The 19,778-nt window shown below is 34.7% G+C and overlaps 1 protein-coding gene across 3 annotated transcripts in view; it reads right to left on the bottom strand.

Annotated features, from left to right (window-relative positions):
* CWC27 (CWC27 spliceosome associated cyclophilin) overlaps positions 1-19,778 on the bottom strand; it is a 255,598-nt gene that overhangs the window by 198,510 nt on the left and 37,310 nt on the right. The window contains exons 11-12 of one of the 3 annotated variants that reach the window (XM_054555098.2): positions 12,905-13,003; positions 10,073-10,430 (exon numbers count right to left, since the gene is read on the bottom strand). In XM_054555098.2, the coding sequence (XP_054411073.2) occupies positions 10,322-10,430; positions 12,905-13,003 (208 nt within the window). In that variant the 3' untranslated portion in view covers positions 10,073-10,321. 3 annotated transcript variants of the gene reach the window in all.

Here is a 19,778-nt window from a genome sequence, read left to right as displayed (position 1 = left end):
GTTTTAAATGCATGTATCAGAAAATAAGAGGGGTTCAGAATCAATCATCTAAACTTCCATCTTTAAAAGCTAAAAAACAAAACCCCAAAACAGACAAGAAGAAAAAGCGGAAGAGCAGAAGGAGCAAATTAAATAAGTAGAAAAAAAGAAGTTGGAGAACTACATGATTTCAAGCCATACTAATACAGATCATGCAAATATATATATCAAGGACTTTTAATAATATAGGAAACTTGCCAATGTGGTAAATTCTTAGTTCCAACCTCTCCCTGCTTACCACATTCCAGATATAACTTTCACAGAAGTTGAGACCTAGATGCACCCTTAAAGGTAGCAGGTAGTTCAATTCTTTCATTTTTAAGAAAACACCAAATGTCAAATAGTTGGGGAAGAGATATGCAAAACTATAAGCATGGTTTCCAAACTCCCTCCCAGAGCTCTTTCCATTGCAACATACGGTCTCCAAGTTGCCCTATATGTTACTAAAAATTTGACACACCTGATTTACTGTGCTGTAGCTTTTGGGAAAACATGCCATTATACCTACTTGCTCATTTTCTTTTACTTCTTAAATGTATCCACAGGCTACCTCGAGAGGCACCTTTCTGTGGATTAGAAAAGAACACTTCCTGGCCGGGCGCGGTGGCTCACGCCTGTAATCCCAGCACTCTGGGAGGCCGAGGCGGGCGGATCACAAGGTCAGGAGATCGAGACCATCCTGGCTAATGCGGTAAAACCCCGCCTCTACTAAAAATACAAAAAATTAGCTGGGCATGGTGGTACGTGCCTGTAGTCCCAGCTACTCGGGAGGCTGAGGCAGGAGACTCTCTTGAACCTGGGAGGCAGAGGTTGCAGTGAGCCGAGGTCGCACCACTGCACTCCAGCCGGGGCGACAGAGTGAGACTCCATCTCAAAAAAAAAAAAAGAAAAGAAAAGAACACTTCCCCTGGGGGGGTGCCTTCTAGAGGAAAAAAACAAAACCCCACAAAACTTTTCTAGACTGAAGGATTAGAAGAAGGTACCCTTAGGACTGACATAGCCTCGCACCAGTGCAGAAGGCTTGGTGAGTAGAGCCCCAGCTAGATTTCAGCCCATACTCACATTCCATAACTAAGCTTCCCTTTTCAGGTCACAATATGCACAACCATCTTTAGTAGTCCACTTACTAATCATTCACCATCTTGCTGAATGCAGAAAATCAAGTAATGTTAGTCCATAAAAATATTCCATTCATAAATGAATCACATACAGAAAAAAATCTTCTAAAACAATATCTTAAAACTCTTAAGCTGTATCTTAAAACTCTTGGCATAACAAAGTTCTAATATTGTAAATACTCTAGTAAAATAACAATATTAAAAGAGGAAGACTTTATTAACTATGCTTTCTTTTAAAGAGTGACATTTTATGTTTGTTTTCTTTAGTAAGATTTGAAGTGTCTCTATAAGTGTTATATTTAAAAAACACATAGATGGAAAAAATAAAGCAAGATGTTTTCCTAAGCAATAAATGTCATTGGGTTTTCAGCAAGGACATTTATGTTTCTAAAATAAAACACTTGCATACAGTAGCTAGATAAAGTTAGAACTTTATCTTTTAAATTTGTTTCCTTCAGTGAACATATCTATAATCACATTGGTAGACACGTTATTTTTTTTCTATGAAGTTGTTAAAAAGTTTTTATTATAAACAGGATGTTCTCAAATATAATGCTTTCATTTTTTATAAACATTCAAAATTAAACAAAAGAAATAAAAATAATTAACAATTTTAATAAAATACAATTAGCAAACATTATCTTAAAAGAGACCATTCTTTTCACTAGCAAAATTACTCTTATATCCTACTTACTCCAGTTTGAGTTCTGGCTGGTTGGCAGCATAAACCTGCCTTAAAACGCACCTTCAGGAAAATTCTATTTAACCTCACTTGACTTAACATTTTACAGAGATTCCCTATGTATTTAGAGTGCTCAGTCTGTTTATACCATTTGGTACTTTTTAATGTATTACTTTCTTAATTTCATATGCTCATGTTTTACAGAGCATGAGTTAGGCAGTAATTGCATCTGATGCCAAGTCATTCTCTGTATCCAACAGAGGGATGTAGGAGGTGGGAGAACCAGGATGCTTATGAAGGATAATAGCTACTAATTTTGTAGGTAGGCTTGTCTTGTTTCCTTATCCCTATAGACCGGCTTCATCAATTCTACTTCGTTGGAACTACACCCTTTAAATACAGTCGCTTAAAAAATACTACTCTGGTTGCCATATAGGCTTAATAACTATTGTCAATTACCTGACAAATTAATTTTTAATTTTACTTTGAAATACGCCATGGTTGGAGGAGAGTATCAGACAATGAGCTGCTCTATGGTTGTTAAATGACAGAACTGGACTGTGTGGTATCAATGGTACTTTAAACTTTATCACCACAGGCCATCAATGGCATCATGTTTTAAAAGTGGTCTCACGTACATATTTCATTTGACCTTATCAAAACACTACTGAAATAGGAAGGGCAGGTATTGATTGCATTTTACTGATGAGGAAGCAGGAGATTCAGAAAAATTGGTTTACTCAGATCTCATTTCTAGCAAACAATGTTGGCATCAGAACCTAAATCTTCATATATCACAGTTGTCATTAAATTTGAGTGACATTTGTTATTCAAATAAATTCTAGCCTAGTGCTAGAAATAAAATTTGTTTTCATCGTGCTCCTATGTAAATTCATTCTTCTCACTAAACCATTACCTCATTTACTGTAGTGATTTGATATTCATTTTCAAATTATAAAAAGTAGAATAATAATCTAAAATAGTAATCTTACCAAACCTTCCTACTCATATTACTTTTTTCCAAAAATGCAGAAATTCAATATTAATCCAGCCTTGAATCCTTCAAGTTGATTTACTCTAGTGTTAAAAAAATTAATCTATTAATATGTTCATCTGTACACTTGAATTAACACACAAATAAAGCAAAATGAGTTATATTTACAGTTTATTATACAGGAAGGTAAATCATTATCTGGTTCCAACCTATCTTTTCCACCTTTATTTCCAACTATATTCTCTCCTCTGGTCACAATAGATTATTCCTCAAATACACCCTGTACTTTTCTCAGTTTCCTCTTCTGGAAATTCCCTTCCCCACCCATTTCCTCTTATTCAAACTCTACCCCTTCTTCAAGGCCTAAAATTAATGCTACTTGTATACATGCAAACTTCCTAATCCATAAATTCAAAATTAATCTCTCTGTGTTCCATGAAGCTACTGTACTTTCTCTAATCTTGTGTTTTATATAGATTTCTTTGTATACAGACAGCTAACTATCTGGCTCAGCTGAGAGCTTTATGCCACTTGGATATTGTAGATGTCTGAAAAACTGTTTGATGGATGCAAATTACCTATCAAACAGAACACTGCTTTAAGGTTTTCATCATGTCATGCCTGTCTCCTCAATCTCTAACCTTGGCTCCTCCCAATTTATTTTCCATGTTACTATTATACAATGGTGATCTCCCAAAAATAAACCCTAATCATGTCACTTTCCAATTTTAAATCTTTGTATTGTTTTCTACCATCTAAAGGACAGAGTCCATTTCCAAATATGCCATACAAGGCCCGTCATGACCTGGCCCCAGTCTATTTTTCTAACACTTTCTACCAATTCCTGCAGACATGCAACCATGTGTACAAAAGTTCCTGCAGTTATCAGGATATCAAACTCTCACCTATCCCCTTGCACCTACTTTCTATATCCTTGGTACACCATTCTAATATCCCATTCCTTAACCTTCATCTCAAGGGAGGTATAATATGGCACTTAAGTCGAGGATATCTGTGTTTAAATCCTAGATTGCCAAGTTCTGGGAGAGTAAACCTGAATAAGTTAAATTTTTAAAAACACAATTAGGGAAAGGTGGAAAATCTCTCTAACTTCACCATTCTTCCCCTACTCTTTTCGCAATACCACTCTGATCCTATGGTAAAGAGAGCAGCTTCAGGATTTTCTGCAAAACAAAAAACTAAGGGTCAGAATTAGAATGTAAGCTCTATGTTCCCTGCAGTAGAAGATTAAAACAGGTAAGTTTTAAAAACAAATATGCTTTAAATTTTCTTTTCTTCTAGTTCCTTATTCAGTATATGCTGAAGTGTGAAGTAACAATACATAGAAAATGTTAAATCCTTTTTTGCTTAATTGTCCATCTCAGCAAGGATATTAACATATTTTTACGTTTATTTGCCTCATCTATTATCTTTGGGGAAATATCTATTAAGATCTTGTGACCATTTAAAAAATTGCTTTGTTGGCCGGGCACGGTAGCTCACGCAGTCAAGAGATTGAGACCATCCTGGCTAACGTGGTAAAACCCCGTCTCTACTAAAAACACAAAAATTAGCTGGGTGTGGTGGCACGTGCCTGTAATCCCAGCTACTTGGGAGGCTGAGGCAGGAGAATCACTTGAACCAGGGAGCTGGAGGTTGCAGTGAGCCAAGATTGCTCCACTGTATTCCAGCCTGGTGACAGAGCGAGACTCTCTCAAAAAAAAAAAAAAAAAAAAAAAAAATTGGTTTGTTTTCTTATTGTTGAATTTTAAGAGTTCTTTATATATTCTCGATACAAGTCTTTATCAGATATATGGTTTGCAAACATTGTTTTCCCAGTCTGTGGCTTGTTTTTTAATCTCCTTAAAAGCATCTATTACAGAGCCAAAGGTTTTTTTCCTTTTGATAAAGTCTACTTCATCATTTTTGTCCATAGATCATGCTTTTTGTGTTTAAAAACTCACTGTCAAACTCAAGTTCATATAGATTTTCTCTTACTTTTTCTTCTAGAAGTCTAATAGTTTTATGTTTTGGTCTATGATCCATTTTGAGTAAATTTTTATATAACGTATAAGGTATGTATCAAGATTTATTTATTTGCACATAGATCTCCAATTATCCCAGTACCATTTGTTGAAAGGACTATCATTTTTCAATCAAATTATCTTTGTACCTTTGTCAAAAAATCAGATGACTATATTTGTGTAGGTCTGCTTGCGGACTCTGTATTCTGTCCCACTGATCTATCTCTCTATCTTTTAACCATCTTTTCTTTTTTTTCTTCCTTTAAGATTTAATAGGTATGTCACACTCTAGATATTGGTTCACATATACTTAAGTGGCTCTTCTAGTTCAAGGTATCACACTCTGTAAAAGGATCTCTTTTTGTTCTAAGAATTAGAATGAAAATATAACAACAACAACAACAAAAAGTTAAACAGAACTTGAGTGATGTGAAGCAGATGAAGACTGTTGTACAATAGCACAATATACTAAAGCCAGGTCAGTGCTCTGGCTGAAAACTGGGAGTTGTTTCACCTTAAAGAGCCCAGATGAAGTGTGCCCTTTGGCATAGTATATTTCCATGTCGGATTTACAGCTTTGTAAGGTTTTATTTGTTTCCATTTTGTTTATACCTGGTTTAGGTGCTAGGTGTTCATCTAAAGTAATCTTGAGCAGTTATAGTGTTTAAAAAAAAGAACAGTTCAAATAAATACACAGCAACAACTTTCAAACACTCTTAAAATATTAGTTAAAACTTTTGAAAGAATAAACTGAAAATTTTCTCATGTATTTCTTTGTTGGAATAAACACTATCAGTTTTATGAAAAGTATTTAGTAGGGGTTTTTATACGTATTAATAGCAAAAAGCTCTGAATGACCTTAAACTGCATGAATTAAGGTAATTCAAACATTCTCCCAAACTATGACCATAACATCAAAGACTGAAAGCAGTGATGCTGCAATTTAACCATCCTTAGGTTGTAATTCCTTTCTAAAGGCAAGAGTCTTAAGTTGTCAATTTGTGTTGCAGGCCATGCTTAAGTACTATAATAGGTGTTTTATGCCTGTATTAGTCCATTCTCACTCTGCTAATAAAGATATAACCAAGACTGGATAATTTATAAAGGAAAGAGGTTTAACTGACTCACAGTTCCACATGGCTGGGGAGGCCTCACAATCATGACAGAAGACAAAGGAAGAGCAAAGTCACATCTCACATGGTGACAGGCAAAGACAGCGTGTGCAGGGGAACTCCCCTTTATAAAACCATCAGATCTAGTGTGACTTATTCACTATCATGAGAACAGCATGAGGAAAGACCCAGCCTCATGATTAATTACCTCCCACTGGGTCCCTCCTACAACATGTGGGAATTAAGGGAGCTACAATTCAAGAGGAGATTTGGGTGGGGACATAGCCAAACCCTATCAGTCACCCTTTTTAAACTTTATTTTAGGTTCGGGGGTACACACTAAGGTTTCTTACATAGGTAAATGCATGTCAGAGGGGTTTCTTGTATATATTACTTCATCACCCAGGTATTATTAAGTCCAGTATGATGTCCCTTTTTTCCCACTGAAAATTATTATAGTTCACTGACACAATTTAGAAATAAAGTTAGTTTGACTAACAAAAGGAACCCTCTCACTTTGTCTCCTTAAAGTCAAGTGACCATTGTCTTCTGCAAACATCCAAACCTAGCATTAAAAAGACAAAATAATCTAGATCCCAACTTGCTTTTTAACTTTATTTGCTTTTATTCACCTATGTTCCCAACATATACGAAAAAGCTAAGCAACATGTGTATTTTTATTACTAATTAATTGACCACAAAACCTAGGAGCAAATATCTTTAAATAGCTACTAAAAGGTGAGCACATTTTGTTCCATAATTATTTTCATACTACACAGCACAGGCTAAAACAATAAAAGGAACAAAACATAATTTTTAAAACTTCACTAAAACACTAAGAAATCCTACCTAAGATGAGCATAAAGCCAAACAATAAGGCTGTTTGTTGAATAACTGCAATGTTATCCTGTTCTTTGATTTCTGGGCTACTCTCCAATACCATCAAGATTAGATAACCTCACCTTCTATCACACTAAATGTATTTTCACAGGTCAGCTACATATATCATTTTTTATAGGTGACTACACATGTACATACATACTTCACCCAAAACTTATTCTTACCAAACAGCAGCAGGATATAAAATACAAGGTCCCATAACACCCTAGTCTTTGTCCCAGGCCTACGTAATATCTCTCTGGATGCTTTGGAGCCAAGCCAAAGGCTTTTCGTTTTAACTTCATTAAACAAAGCCTGTCTTTAAAATATTTCAAGTTACTGTCAATATTGTGAGCAAAAAAGCATATCCGGAAATTTTCTATTAATTTGTAATGACTAATAAAACTAAAGTAAATGCTTACCTAAAAGGAAGAAGAAATTGGCAGGAAGTCATTATATAACTTTCAAAGCTAAGAAAACATTCTTTTTTCAATAGAATCAAGAAAATCAAATATACAGTAAGGACAAATCTAACTTCCTATCTATTGAGTACATACATACCTTTGATCTAATGAATTTCCAGAACAAATTGAAAATACCGATTAAAAAGAAGTGATTCAGCAACTTAAACTCTTATGCCAATTAACATCTGCCTTTGACCTTAAGAAAAGTACTTTTCAGAAAGAGCAGAAACCCACCAATTATCATATAATTTTTAGACTTTTAGATAACTGTAAAGAAGTAGGTAAATCAACACCATAAATGTTAAAATGAAAAGCAGGCTAAGTTCACAACATAAAATTAGGAATTAGAAAAAGCAGTAACATGTATTAAGGATCTGTAAAAGAAATGTGAGTACACAAAAAATAAATCAAATATGAAATTACATTTAAAAATGTAACAAGGCACTGATGTGCTTCAAAATAAAAATGGAAATCCTACTGAAGGTTTAACACTCACATAGGTGCATTTAAATGGTAAACACAATTAAATCAATATGTATGCACACACATAAATTAAATAACTGAGACTCATGGTATAGCTATATCTAAATAATAAAGAGTAAGGAGGGAGGAGAGATCAAATATCACTAACATATCAAAACTAGCAAAAAGCTAGGAAATAATCATAATGAATTCTGTGAGACTTCAAAGTAGGTCATTATTGAATGGTTTATATTGTGTCTGCTGTTATAAGACAACTACACGTAAAGGCCAAGATTCAATAAAACTAACAAAATAAAACAAATCCACTCATTTAGAAGATTAATGTTGATGAACACTACAGTGGTGGTTAGTTCTTAAAAAGTTGTAGAACTTTGTAGAAAAAAATGATTTCTAAATTATATACTAAACCTACTAAGGTTTTGTTGTTGTTGTTGTTGTTTTAGAGGAGTAGATCCTAACATATGTATTTTATGAAAGTCAAGCAAACTTTATAAATTTGTCTTTAGGTCACTTGAATAAGTACCCCTGGTAGAATAGAGACAAATTGTTTTAAATAGTATAGTCTGAAAAGGCCTCTCTGTTAAGATGATATTTGAGCAAGGGACTGAACAAAAAGAATGAATGGCTACTAAGAATAACTCAGAGAAGAAAGTTTCATGCTGAGGTAACTAGAAGTGCAGAGGCCTGAAAGAGGAGTGACCTTGGTATGAGAAGAATATGCTTGGTGCAAAGTGAGCAAAAAGAGTAAAGTGGATAATAGCACGGCCAAAACATATGAGAAAGTAAAAGGATATGAGGACCAGGACACAGAGTGAAGGGGTTGCCCTTGCCAGAAGAAAATAGATTCAGATGCAGATGGGTAGATTTGGTGGTGGGAAAAGGAACAAGTTCTCTCTCACTGCTTCTGTTTCTTAATGAAATACAAGGTGATCAGCCAAAAGTGAGAAGAGGGGTAGAGATGCTGGGTGTTGCAAAGTGATGTGACTCTCTTCCAGGAAAAACAGGAAAATCAACTACAAAAACTATTAGAAATAATGATGCAGCCATTCATTTCCTCCCTGCTGTATTCCCATCTTAGAGAACCTGCCCTATTCACAGGCCTCACAGGCCTGAAAAAAAGTTGCCTTGTATCAGTTTGGGTTCTACCACACGTAAGAGAAATTTCAAATAATATGACTGAATCAACCTGAAAGGTAGTTTATCTCATATAGGAAATGTCCAGAGGTAGGCATTTCAAGCTGCAACAATGGTTCTACAAAGTCTTCAAGGATGCATGCTCCTTCTACCTCTCTATTCTACCGTCCTTAGCTCAAGTCATCAATCTGTGTGCCAGGCTGACAGGAAGAGGCAGGTATGAAAGAGGGCCAGCTGCTTTCTTCCTCCCTTTAAAACGGCCTGAATGTCTGACACATTTCTGTTTTACCTCATTAGCCAAAATTTGGTCATACGACCATACTTAGCAACAAAGGAGACTGATGAATGTGTTTCAGTTAAGCAGCCATGACTCCAGTTAAACACTGGCATTCTGGTAAGAGGGAAGGATAGATATTGGAGGAGCTACCCATCCTTGCCACATCTGCATACTTCATGGCTTTCCATTTCCTCTATCAATGGCATAATTGAGCGGACACCTGACCTGGGCCATGCCAAGAAGATTCTCTTTCCCAAATATTCAGATTTTGGACACAGAAATCCTGTCAGTTTACTTCTGAAGAACGGAACAGCAAGAAGCAGCAGATTAGAGCTCTATGGAGAAAACAGGTATGTATAGGATAATGGAACAAATGAATAAAAGAAAAGTATAAGAGAAAAGCTGCAAAAGAGGAGGGAAAATATAACTTCCTGACAACTTGCTTTCTTGAAAAGACTGTATGCAATTCTTTTATCTGGATTCTGTACAACTCCCCTATTCCTTCATACAGAAATTCCTTTACTTGAGCTAATTTGAGTGGGTTTCTATTCCTTATAACCAAAGGATTCTTAAGATATCTAATAAGAAAATTACAATTTAATGTTGTATGTATATGAAGTGTTATTCATCTGTGAAATTATGGAAGATATCCACTGTATTCTTCTCCACCCTTGGGTGTAAACACTGATAAGATAAAATTTCCTTTAGAATTTTGTACTTCTAGAAGTCTGAAATAACTAATAATATATATATATTATAAATAATAATATATATATATTATTATATATATATAATTATATATATATATAATTCTTTTTAAAATTCAGGTAATGGTAATTATATAATTTTTATTATATTTGCCATTTTCTTCCTCCAGACTGCCAGGAATATGATGATTAAATTTACTACATAGTCATAGATGTCGACAGCAATTTCTGTTTAAATCATAGAGACTGTAGTAGATTGCATTATTTTTTCCAACAGTTCACTGCTCCTCCCTATGAAAGGTTTATACTTCATCCTATTGACATCAGGCTCAAGGATATAACTTGCTTTGGCCAGTGAAATAAAGTAGCGTATGCCAATTCAAAGCAGATGCTTTAAGAGCCAGCATATCATTCCTTCATCACTCTTTTCCTCCTGCCACGAGAGTAGCACATTTCAGAGAGGAGCTGTTCCTTCATCCCAGGCCTAGATTGAAGATGATGTGGAGCAGATCCACAGCTGCCCATCAGGATGTAGCCAGAGCAAGAAAACAAACATTAGCTGAGATTTTTAAGCCACTGAGATTTGGGTGCATAACCTAATATAGCTGACTAATAAAGAAAGCAATTGAGTAAGAAACAATTCAGGACATATGTTTATGTGTAGCAAAACAGAGGTATATCAGAAAGGACCAACAGGGCAAAAATACCTGCGGAGAGCAGTAGGAACATCCAGTGTTCCTGTCTCAATGCTTATCACTACTACTTCTTAGCCAGTCTTCCAAGCCAGAAAGCTAGGAGTCATTTGGAATATATCCTTGGTATATTTGAAATATACCCTCAGGTCTCCTACATCCAATCTGTTACCAAGTCTTAATAAATCTACCTCCTTAATATCTCTCAAATCCATCCCCACAGATACTACACCTTAGTTAGGCCCTTATTACTTCTCCCTGGACTAGTGTAATAATCTAATTCGTCTTTCCGCTTCAGTCTTCTTCTAATCCATCCCCTATGCTTACATAGAATTATATTATAATATATGTGAAATAATGTCACATCTTTGCTAGAAACATTTCATGTCAGTCTTTCTTAGGTGGACACACATGACTTGGCTCTGGCCAACCCCTCTCTAGGCTCTGTAGAGGTGTCCTATCATTGCAGGTTCAAGTACTGGTTTCGTTGCTTTCTAGCTATGTGACATAATGCAAGTCACTTAACCTCTTAAAGTACAGTTTTTATATTTGTAAAAGAAGGATCATAAAACAAAATATATCTTATACCTTTGCTGTGGAAGTTATATTAGGGAAATAAGTTGATTTAGCAAAGTGTCTGGCTCCAAGGTAGAATAATAAATATCTGTGGAATAACAGAACAATTTCCTAGCTAGAACACCTATGAACTCTTCACAGCCCTTATTCATTTGTATAGCTTAGGTATTGTTTTCAAGTTGCTTATTAGAAACTAAGCAACTTGAAAAGAGACTGATGCTTACTAATTTCAGTATTTTGGGCCCTAGCGCAGTACCTAGTTCAAAGGAAGAACTAAATGACTGTGCAAAACTGAAGTGGTATCCAAAGGGTAGCAAAGCCCCTGAACAGTTGCAGGGGTGTCCAATCTTTAGGCTTCCCTGGGCCATATTGGAAGAAGAAGAGTTGTCTTGGGGCACACATAACTTACCCTAACACTAATAATAGTTGATGACCTAAAAAAAAAAAAATCGCAAAAAAAATCTCATAATGTTTTAAGAAAGTTTGCCAAGAAAGCCCAAGGATGGGCTGCATTCAAAGCCATCCTGGGCTGCATGTGACCCATGGTCCACGGGTTGGACAAGCTTGAGTTAGAGGAAAAGGGGAGTAAAAGAAGAGCTAGAGATAGCAAAAACAAAATCACTAATTATAATTTTCCCTCAGGCTCTTGCACAACTTCGTGTACTTTCAACTTTGTGTAAAACAAAGAAGAACTTTCCTTCTTCAGTGGCCCTTCTCTTCCTTATCTTCCCAAACTATACTTGACAATTTAATTTACAGGGAATTCACAGTATATGGCCTAGGAAGGCCAGAAAGCAGTGAATATTTCACAATTTTTCAACATGACTATATTGTTCCGGGGTAGAGACAAATGCTGAATAACTTAAAGAATGTTTTTCTGCACATAATCTCAAATCTATGTTTCAAATGCACAATTCCATTCCCTATAAACTGATACAGTGAAATCAATGGATTTTAACTCTCAAGGGTAATATAAATCAATATATTCTAAAGAGATGCAAATACCTCTTTTCTATTTTGACAGGAGAAGCTTCCCCCACATGTGCATTTTACTGCTTCCTGTCTGCCATACAAAATCTAATTGTAAAAACAGTAGGGTTGTCATATTTCTGATATACGTAGCTGAAGTTCAAGGATTTTTTTTGTTTGTTTGTTTTGAAGGTGATTCCTTGGATATGGATTAACTGGTTCTCAATGAACTGAATAGGCACTTTAAAAGTGGTATTTTTATTTCAAGTGGCCCAAGAAACAGATTAGTCCAGAATATCCAAAAATTCTTGCTATCAATGTCCAAACAGAAGAAAAATGGAAGCTTGCCAGAAATGCCAAATATAGGTATAGTTTCTATTACAATTAATACTATTCCAAAATTTTAACCATAACTGGTAAAGGCAATTAAAACAAACCACCTAGTCTACATTGAGAGATTATGCAACATTATTAAAATAATTGAATATAATGTTAAAGTGTTATTCCCTTTAAATAGTGGCTCCAAAAAATGACTTACTTTATTAGCATCAGTCATACATATGAAATTGCTGATATTTGACTGTTTTTGATTTGCAAAAATGGCAATTTTTGTTCAACTCTTTTAAATCTGTTATTTTGATCTTTTCCTGAAATATATATGGCCTACTTAACATCCATAGTACTTTGTATGCACGTCTAGCAGAGCGCTTGTCATACTGAATTGTAATTAATTGTTGACAATTCTTATTCTTACACTATATTGTGAACATTCGCAGATAGAAACCATGTCTCCTTTATTTTCATGTTCCTGGAGCCTACCACTTCCTGGCACGCAGCAGTTCTTACACAGTGGCTGGGAACAAGAATAACATATATTTGAGAATAGAATGATTGCTTAGGAAAAAATATACAAAAATAAAAATCAAGTTCTAGTAAAAATTAGCATGTAAATTTCATTAAACCTACTGGTCCAAAGCTTAATATTTGCTGTTAAACAGAAAGATTTCCTGAAAATACAACATTTGGATTACTACTACTCCATACCAAAGCAAAAAAACAACTGCAAATTTTCTTTATTCAGAGACCAACTACCCAGTGTATAGATCTTGGATTTCTACTTCTCTTCCTTTGTTTTACTGTCTGCTTCAGTCCAACACATTGGGACAAAAGAGAATGAAAGGAAGCAGAAATGCTCTAGCTAGTTAATTTCACTCTGCTTATAAATGTTCTGTGAGATGAATAGGGGCACATCCTAGAGATAATAATTTCAATGGTTTGAATTGGGTTGTTATAATATCTGAGGGTTTCAATGTTTGCTACTAACCTGTTTTTTTTAATTTGTACTATCATTTTAAAATGTATACTATCCTTTAAATTTTTGAAATTTAAATATTGAACTATCTTTTTAAATTTCCTAAAGCAAACAATGTTTATTTACTAAGGATAACTCTGTACTTCCTAAATCTAACCATAAAGTAAGAGAAGCCAGACACAAAGTATAGTAAGAGTTAAAAATTATCTAAGTATGAGAAGAAGCTTATTAATGTTTCTGAGAAGTCTAGAAATCCTGGGGAAAAAATATTCAAACTTCCATAAGAATTCCTAATCATATATTTCAAACCCAACAAAAGAAGATCTGAAACACTAACAGCTAATTTAGGTGTTCATCCAGGCCTCAGAAGGTATGAAAACATGACTCTATTATCCCATGCTCCATAATTTAGAGCTTAATCAATTCATAAGATCTTTAATTTCAACTTCAATATTCATATCTAAATTCCTGATGCTATCATTATAGTTATATATCTCATATTCAGTCAACCTAACAGAACTCCTGAGCAAAACACAAATTCCAGTTAACTTTATCAAATAAGATCATTTTTTTATAAAAACGGAACAGTGCTGCAGTCAACTAAACATGGCATATAAATAGAACATGGCTGATAAAGTTAGAACCTGTTCAAACACTAAGACTGATGCCCTTCTAGTTAACCATAAAGATTATCATGAAATTTTTAATGATTGTGATTTTAAGGTATATGTTAAGATTCCTTTCATTTATATTTCAATTTGATGTAATTAATTTAGAATCAAAATAAAAATTTAGAATCACAATAAAATTATAGATGATAGAAATTGCACAATAAAAGAAAGCATTACTATAATGCTGTAATCATCCTAACAAACCACTGATTTTTTACTATCTGGTCCACTTATTACAGCTGATTTTATTGTTTAGTCATTTATTATGTATCAATATACAGATGCTAAAAACAAGCAGGGAAGACAACGCAATCTGATTTACATGATCAACTTGCAGTAGCTGAGCTCCACCTACAGGCAAAAAAGGATTCTTTACAATAAGCTTTAAAATAGGAATTTCCAAAACACAAGCTGCAAACTACCCCAGTTTTCATCAACCTTGGCTGGATATTAGACTTACATGGAGTGTTTTTAAAAATTTCTTATGGCTGAATACCAAAATTTATGAACAGCTTGTTCAGGAATGGGATGATTCAAATGTGCAAACAAGGTTGAGAGATACTGATTTTATTCCTTATCAGCCACATTTAAAAAAAAATTAGAAACACTCAAATATCTTATTTTCTTTCTCTAAAATTACTTGATTCTCACTTTCTTGATCCTTTTATCTTTCTTAAGATTAAAACCAAGTGCAGCTGAGATAAATATCTCAACCCTGTTGAACTGCAAAAGTCCTGTGAAAGACCTGAGGTAACCCTACAAAATATCGTCCACTTTTACATTATTCTATACCTCAGAAATAATCAAGGAGGTATGTGTTTGGGACTATAATTCTTAACACTGAATGCATATTAGAATATCTACAGAGCTTTGATAAAGTATATTGCCTCAAATTAATGTATGCTTTTAGATGTGAGAAAAGTAAATAGCATTAAAAAAATACTTAGAGGAGTAAATTTACCCAAGAAGCTAAAAGATCTGTCTGCTGAAAACTATGTAACATTGAAAGAAATTGAAGAAGGCACAAATAAATGGAAAGATATCCCATTCTGGATTCATGGATTGGAAGAATTAATATTAAAATGTCCATACTACCCAGAGTGATCTACAGATTCCAGGCAATTTCTATCAAAATTACAATGTCATTTTTCACAGAAATAGAAAAAAAATCCTAAAATTAGTATGGAACCAGAAGAGACCCCAAATAGGCTAAGCAATCTTGACCAAAAAGAACAAAGTGGGAGGCATCATGCTCTCTGATTTTAAAATGCATTATAAAGCTATTTAAATCAAAACAGCATGGTATTTGCATAAAAACAGACACCTCAACCAATGAAACAGGATAGGAAGTATAGAAATAAACTCAGGTATTTACAGTCAATTGATTTTCAACAGAGGTGTCAAGAACACACAATATATAAAGAAAAGTCTCTTCAATAAATATTGGGAAAAGTGGATATTCACCTGCAGAAGAATGAAATTGGACCTTTATCTCAAACTATATGCAAAACTCAACTCAAAATGGATAAAAGACTTACGGATAAGGCCTGAAACTGTAAAGCTACTAGAAAAAAAAAAGGTCGGGGGGAATAGCTTGATGACACTGGACTCAGCAATGATTTCTTGGATAGGACTCCCAAAACACAGTCAACAAAAGTAAAAATAGACAAGTAGGATTGCATCAAACTAAAAAACCTCTGCGCAGCAAAGGAAATGAATACAGTGAAGAGACAACCCATGGATTGGGACAAAATATTTGCAAATCATACATCTGATAAGGGGCTAATATACAAAATATATAAGGAACTCAAACAACTCAACAGCAATAAAACAAATAACCCAACTAAAAAATAGGAAAAAGATCTAAACAGACATTTCTCAAAGTTTGCTTAGACTAGAAGCATAAGTTTTGTGGCCTGGCACCATAGCTCATGCCTATAATCCCAGCACTTTGGGAGGCAGAGGCGGGCGGATCACGAGGTCAGGAGATTGAGACCATCCTGGCTAACACAGTGAAACCCCGTATCTACTAAAAATACAAAAAATTAGCCTGGCGTGGTGGCATGCGCCTGTAGTCCCAGCTACTTAGGAGTCTGAGGCAGGAGAAACGCTTGAACCCACGAGGCAGAGGTTGCAGTGAGCTGAGGTTATGCCACTACACTCCAGCCTGGGCGACAGGGCGAGACTCCGTCTCAAAAACAAAACAAAAGAATAAGCTTTGTAATGCATGCTTACCACAGTTAATGTATTTCAAAATTGCTAAAAGAATACATTTTTAATGTTTTCACCACACACAAAAAAGTAAGTTGCTGAAGTGGATAAATACGTTAATTAGCCTGATCGAATCTTTCTACAATGAATACATACAGCAAAACATCACACAGTAACCTATAAATATATACAATTACTATTTGTCAATTAAAAATAAGATTGTTTTAAAGGTTAGAAAAGTGGTTACTATTAGGAGATGAGGGGCAAGTAACTAGAATGGGGCAAGAGGTGAATTTACGGGTAATGGCAATTTTTTGTTTCTTGATCTGGGTGATGGGTATACGGATATATTTAGTTTATAAAAATTCAGCTAGCTGTATACTTATGTGCACTATGAAATATAGTTAATAGACACATTGTTTGTATATTCTACTTAAATTAAAAGTTTAAAAGTTAAAAAAGGATCTTCCCAGACTTTACCTCAGACCAAACAATTCTGAATCTGTGGGTAAGAGGCCTAGGAATTAGTATTTTTTGAAGCCTCCTCTGTGAGCCTAATGTGCAGCTGGGAGTGAAAAACCACTCCTATAATGGAACATAATGAATTAAATATTTTTATTTATCCACTCGTTCCACAAAGTTTAATGACCAGTTACTATATGCTTACGATATTAGCCACCTCTGAGGATATAAAGATAAATAAGACATAGTCTCTAAAGAGCTTAGTTTAGGCACAGGAGAGGCGAATCAATAAATCCCTATTGAAAATACAAGCAAGCTACTTACAAGATCCAGAGGAGAAAGTGATTTGCCAAAGAAGAATTTATTCATTTTTTATTCAAGTATTTACAAAAATATTTGAGTACCTATGCTGTTTGAACATGGAGATACAAATGTAAATGGATATGATCACTACCTTCAAAAAAGTTACAGTATAAGGATACACAAAGAAGAAAAAATGTATATATAACCTAATACCACATTATTACAGAAGTGTGAAAAGGGTGCACATAGGTTTGCACTAGGGAGTCAGGGAATATAGTACCAACTTGCTGACAACTTGCAGACCTTGGAACTAACATGATACAAACTTGAACTCGTCCAGGAGCAGTAGGGATAAAAATTAATATTCTACAAGACTGCTTCTCAAACTAATGCACACAAAAATCACCTGGGGATCTTGTTAAAATGCAGATTCTAATTAAAAATGTATATGACAGGGCCTGAGACTCGGTATTTCTAACAAGTTCCCAAGTGATACTAATGTTACTGCTTCACAGATCACACTTTAAATAGTAAGGTTCTTGAGAGAGATTAGTCTCAAGAGAAAAGAGACAAAAATCTCCAGAGTAGGAAGACCAAGAAAAAAAAAATTGGAAAGTAGCCAGTCGATTATCAACTAGATGGACTTAGTGGGAGTAGTTTCAGTGGAGTGGTAGGTGAGAAGCTAGATGATGTGTATTTAGAAATAAATAGGAAGGAGGTAGGGACAGGAAATAAAATGGAATGGTTTTGTTAGTTTTTACTCTCTAAGCGGAGAAGAGAAAGGAATACGGGTTGAAGAAATTTACTCTCATTTCATAAAAAAACAAGCAGCCAGGTGATCCGTTGAGTGAGTGAGTTTGAAGTGTGAAGTAAACACTGTGGTGAGTTGAGTAATAAGGAAGCACTGGAGACACAGATGAGGCTGGAATCTAGAAATCCATAATAATACCAGCTTGTATATGGCTGTGTGATTCTGCTGAGCTGTATCTACTAGTCAAGATATAGGCATAGAGAAGGTGGGCTGGAAAGAAAGTGGGATTGGTACATTTTAAAAAGGGAAGAGAGAAGGGATTAGAAATGCCAGGAAGTCAGAATAGATATAAGGGTCCCTATTCTCTAAGGAGAGAAACTAGGAAGCGTTTTGGATTTGTATTTCCCCTGAGCTCTTTTTTCAAATGAACAACTAGAGACATTGTTGAGAACACATTACTAGGAGAAGATCCTACTATATGTAAACTTGTTGAAAATTACTCTGTTAAATATCATTCCCCAGTTTAAATATTAAGCACTCAATAAAAAATGTGTAGGTTTAACATCCAAAAGTGATAACCAGCTTTAACAGATTCCGGATATTTCCTTACCAATAGAAGCAATACCACACGTTTTCAGTAAAATTATACTTTGAACGGCTCATTGCTTAAAAGGCTGGTAGGCTAGTCTAGTTTCTGATCCTACTGCTTAAATGGAAAAATGACCAAAGGATAATAGAGTACTTCAAGCACACCCTGATAAAAACTTACGTATCAAAAGTACTCATTTTTGAATAGATAATGAGTTCACACTGACATCCTATCTGGCTGGCAGCTATACCCATTATAACTCAAACTGAGCAGTGACTTTCCTTTAAATATAATTATCCCTTTTACCACATTGTAGTTTTTCAGTACATTTGGAGCTTTCCTGTGTTGTTTTATTTTTTAACCATAAAGTTAACTCCAGAGACTCGCTGGTATAAATAACCAAAAGTACTAATGATTTGGAAATTTTTTAAAATTTATTTTAATTTTTTTATAGACAGGGTCTTGCTCTGTTGCCCATGCACGATCATAGCTCACTGTAGCCTAGAGCTCCTAGGCTCAAGCAATCCTCCCACCTCGGCCTGCTGAGCAGCTGGGATTACAGGCATGAGCCGCCATGCCAGGGTCTGATTTTGGCAACTTTATGAACTGAAAAAAATACGTGGTCATGAGACAACCATGGAAATTTCTACACTAGAGGAAAAAACTTTCTTCCTTTTGAAATTCTGTACTTTCTCCTCTATCCTGACCTTATTTTTCTTTTGTTTCTCTTTGTAGGTAGGAGAGATAGGATGAAGGAGGGAGAGTAGAGAATGTGAATAATGAAAATGTGGGGGAACAGAACAGTTATAAATAAATGTGTGCTGTCTGCACCATTTGCAAAGGCACACTTTGCCAATTATTTTACCTAAAAGAATCCAATAATGTCCACAATACTCATGTTTACCTAAAATATTCAAGCCACCTTTGGAGACTTCTTATTTAATTTACTTTTCTAAGTAGAAAAGTATTTAATTCACTTTTTAAATTTATTTAATTTTCTTATTTAATTTACTTTTCTTAGTAGAGTTGCAATGCACTTGAATATAACTTTTTCCTCTACAGTGAATATACAAATTATGTGATTTTAATTTTGCAAATTATACTGATTTATAAAAAGAGAAAAATTGCTTACATAAATAAGTGGATATATATGTTCCTATGTAAGAAATTACCATAAAAACTAAGCTTTAAATGTCTGTTTAAGTCATACAGTCTATGGTATTTTGTATAATAGCCCAAAACACTCCTCTATCAATCCATTCTCCGTACTAAATACAATCTCAATATATCATTTGCCTGTAAAAACTTCAATGGCTCTCCAGTATTCTC

This window comes from Pongo abelii, chromosome 4, assembly GCF_028885655.2.
Source record: "Pongo abelii isolate AG06213 chromosome 4, NHGRI_mPonAbe1-v2.0_pri, whole genome shotgun sequence".
Lineage (NCBI taxonomy): Eukaryota > Metazoa > Chordata > Mammalia > Primates > Hominidae > Pongo > Pongo abelii.
This window is presented reverse-complemented; position numbering and strand designations above follow the sequence as displayed.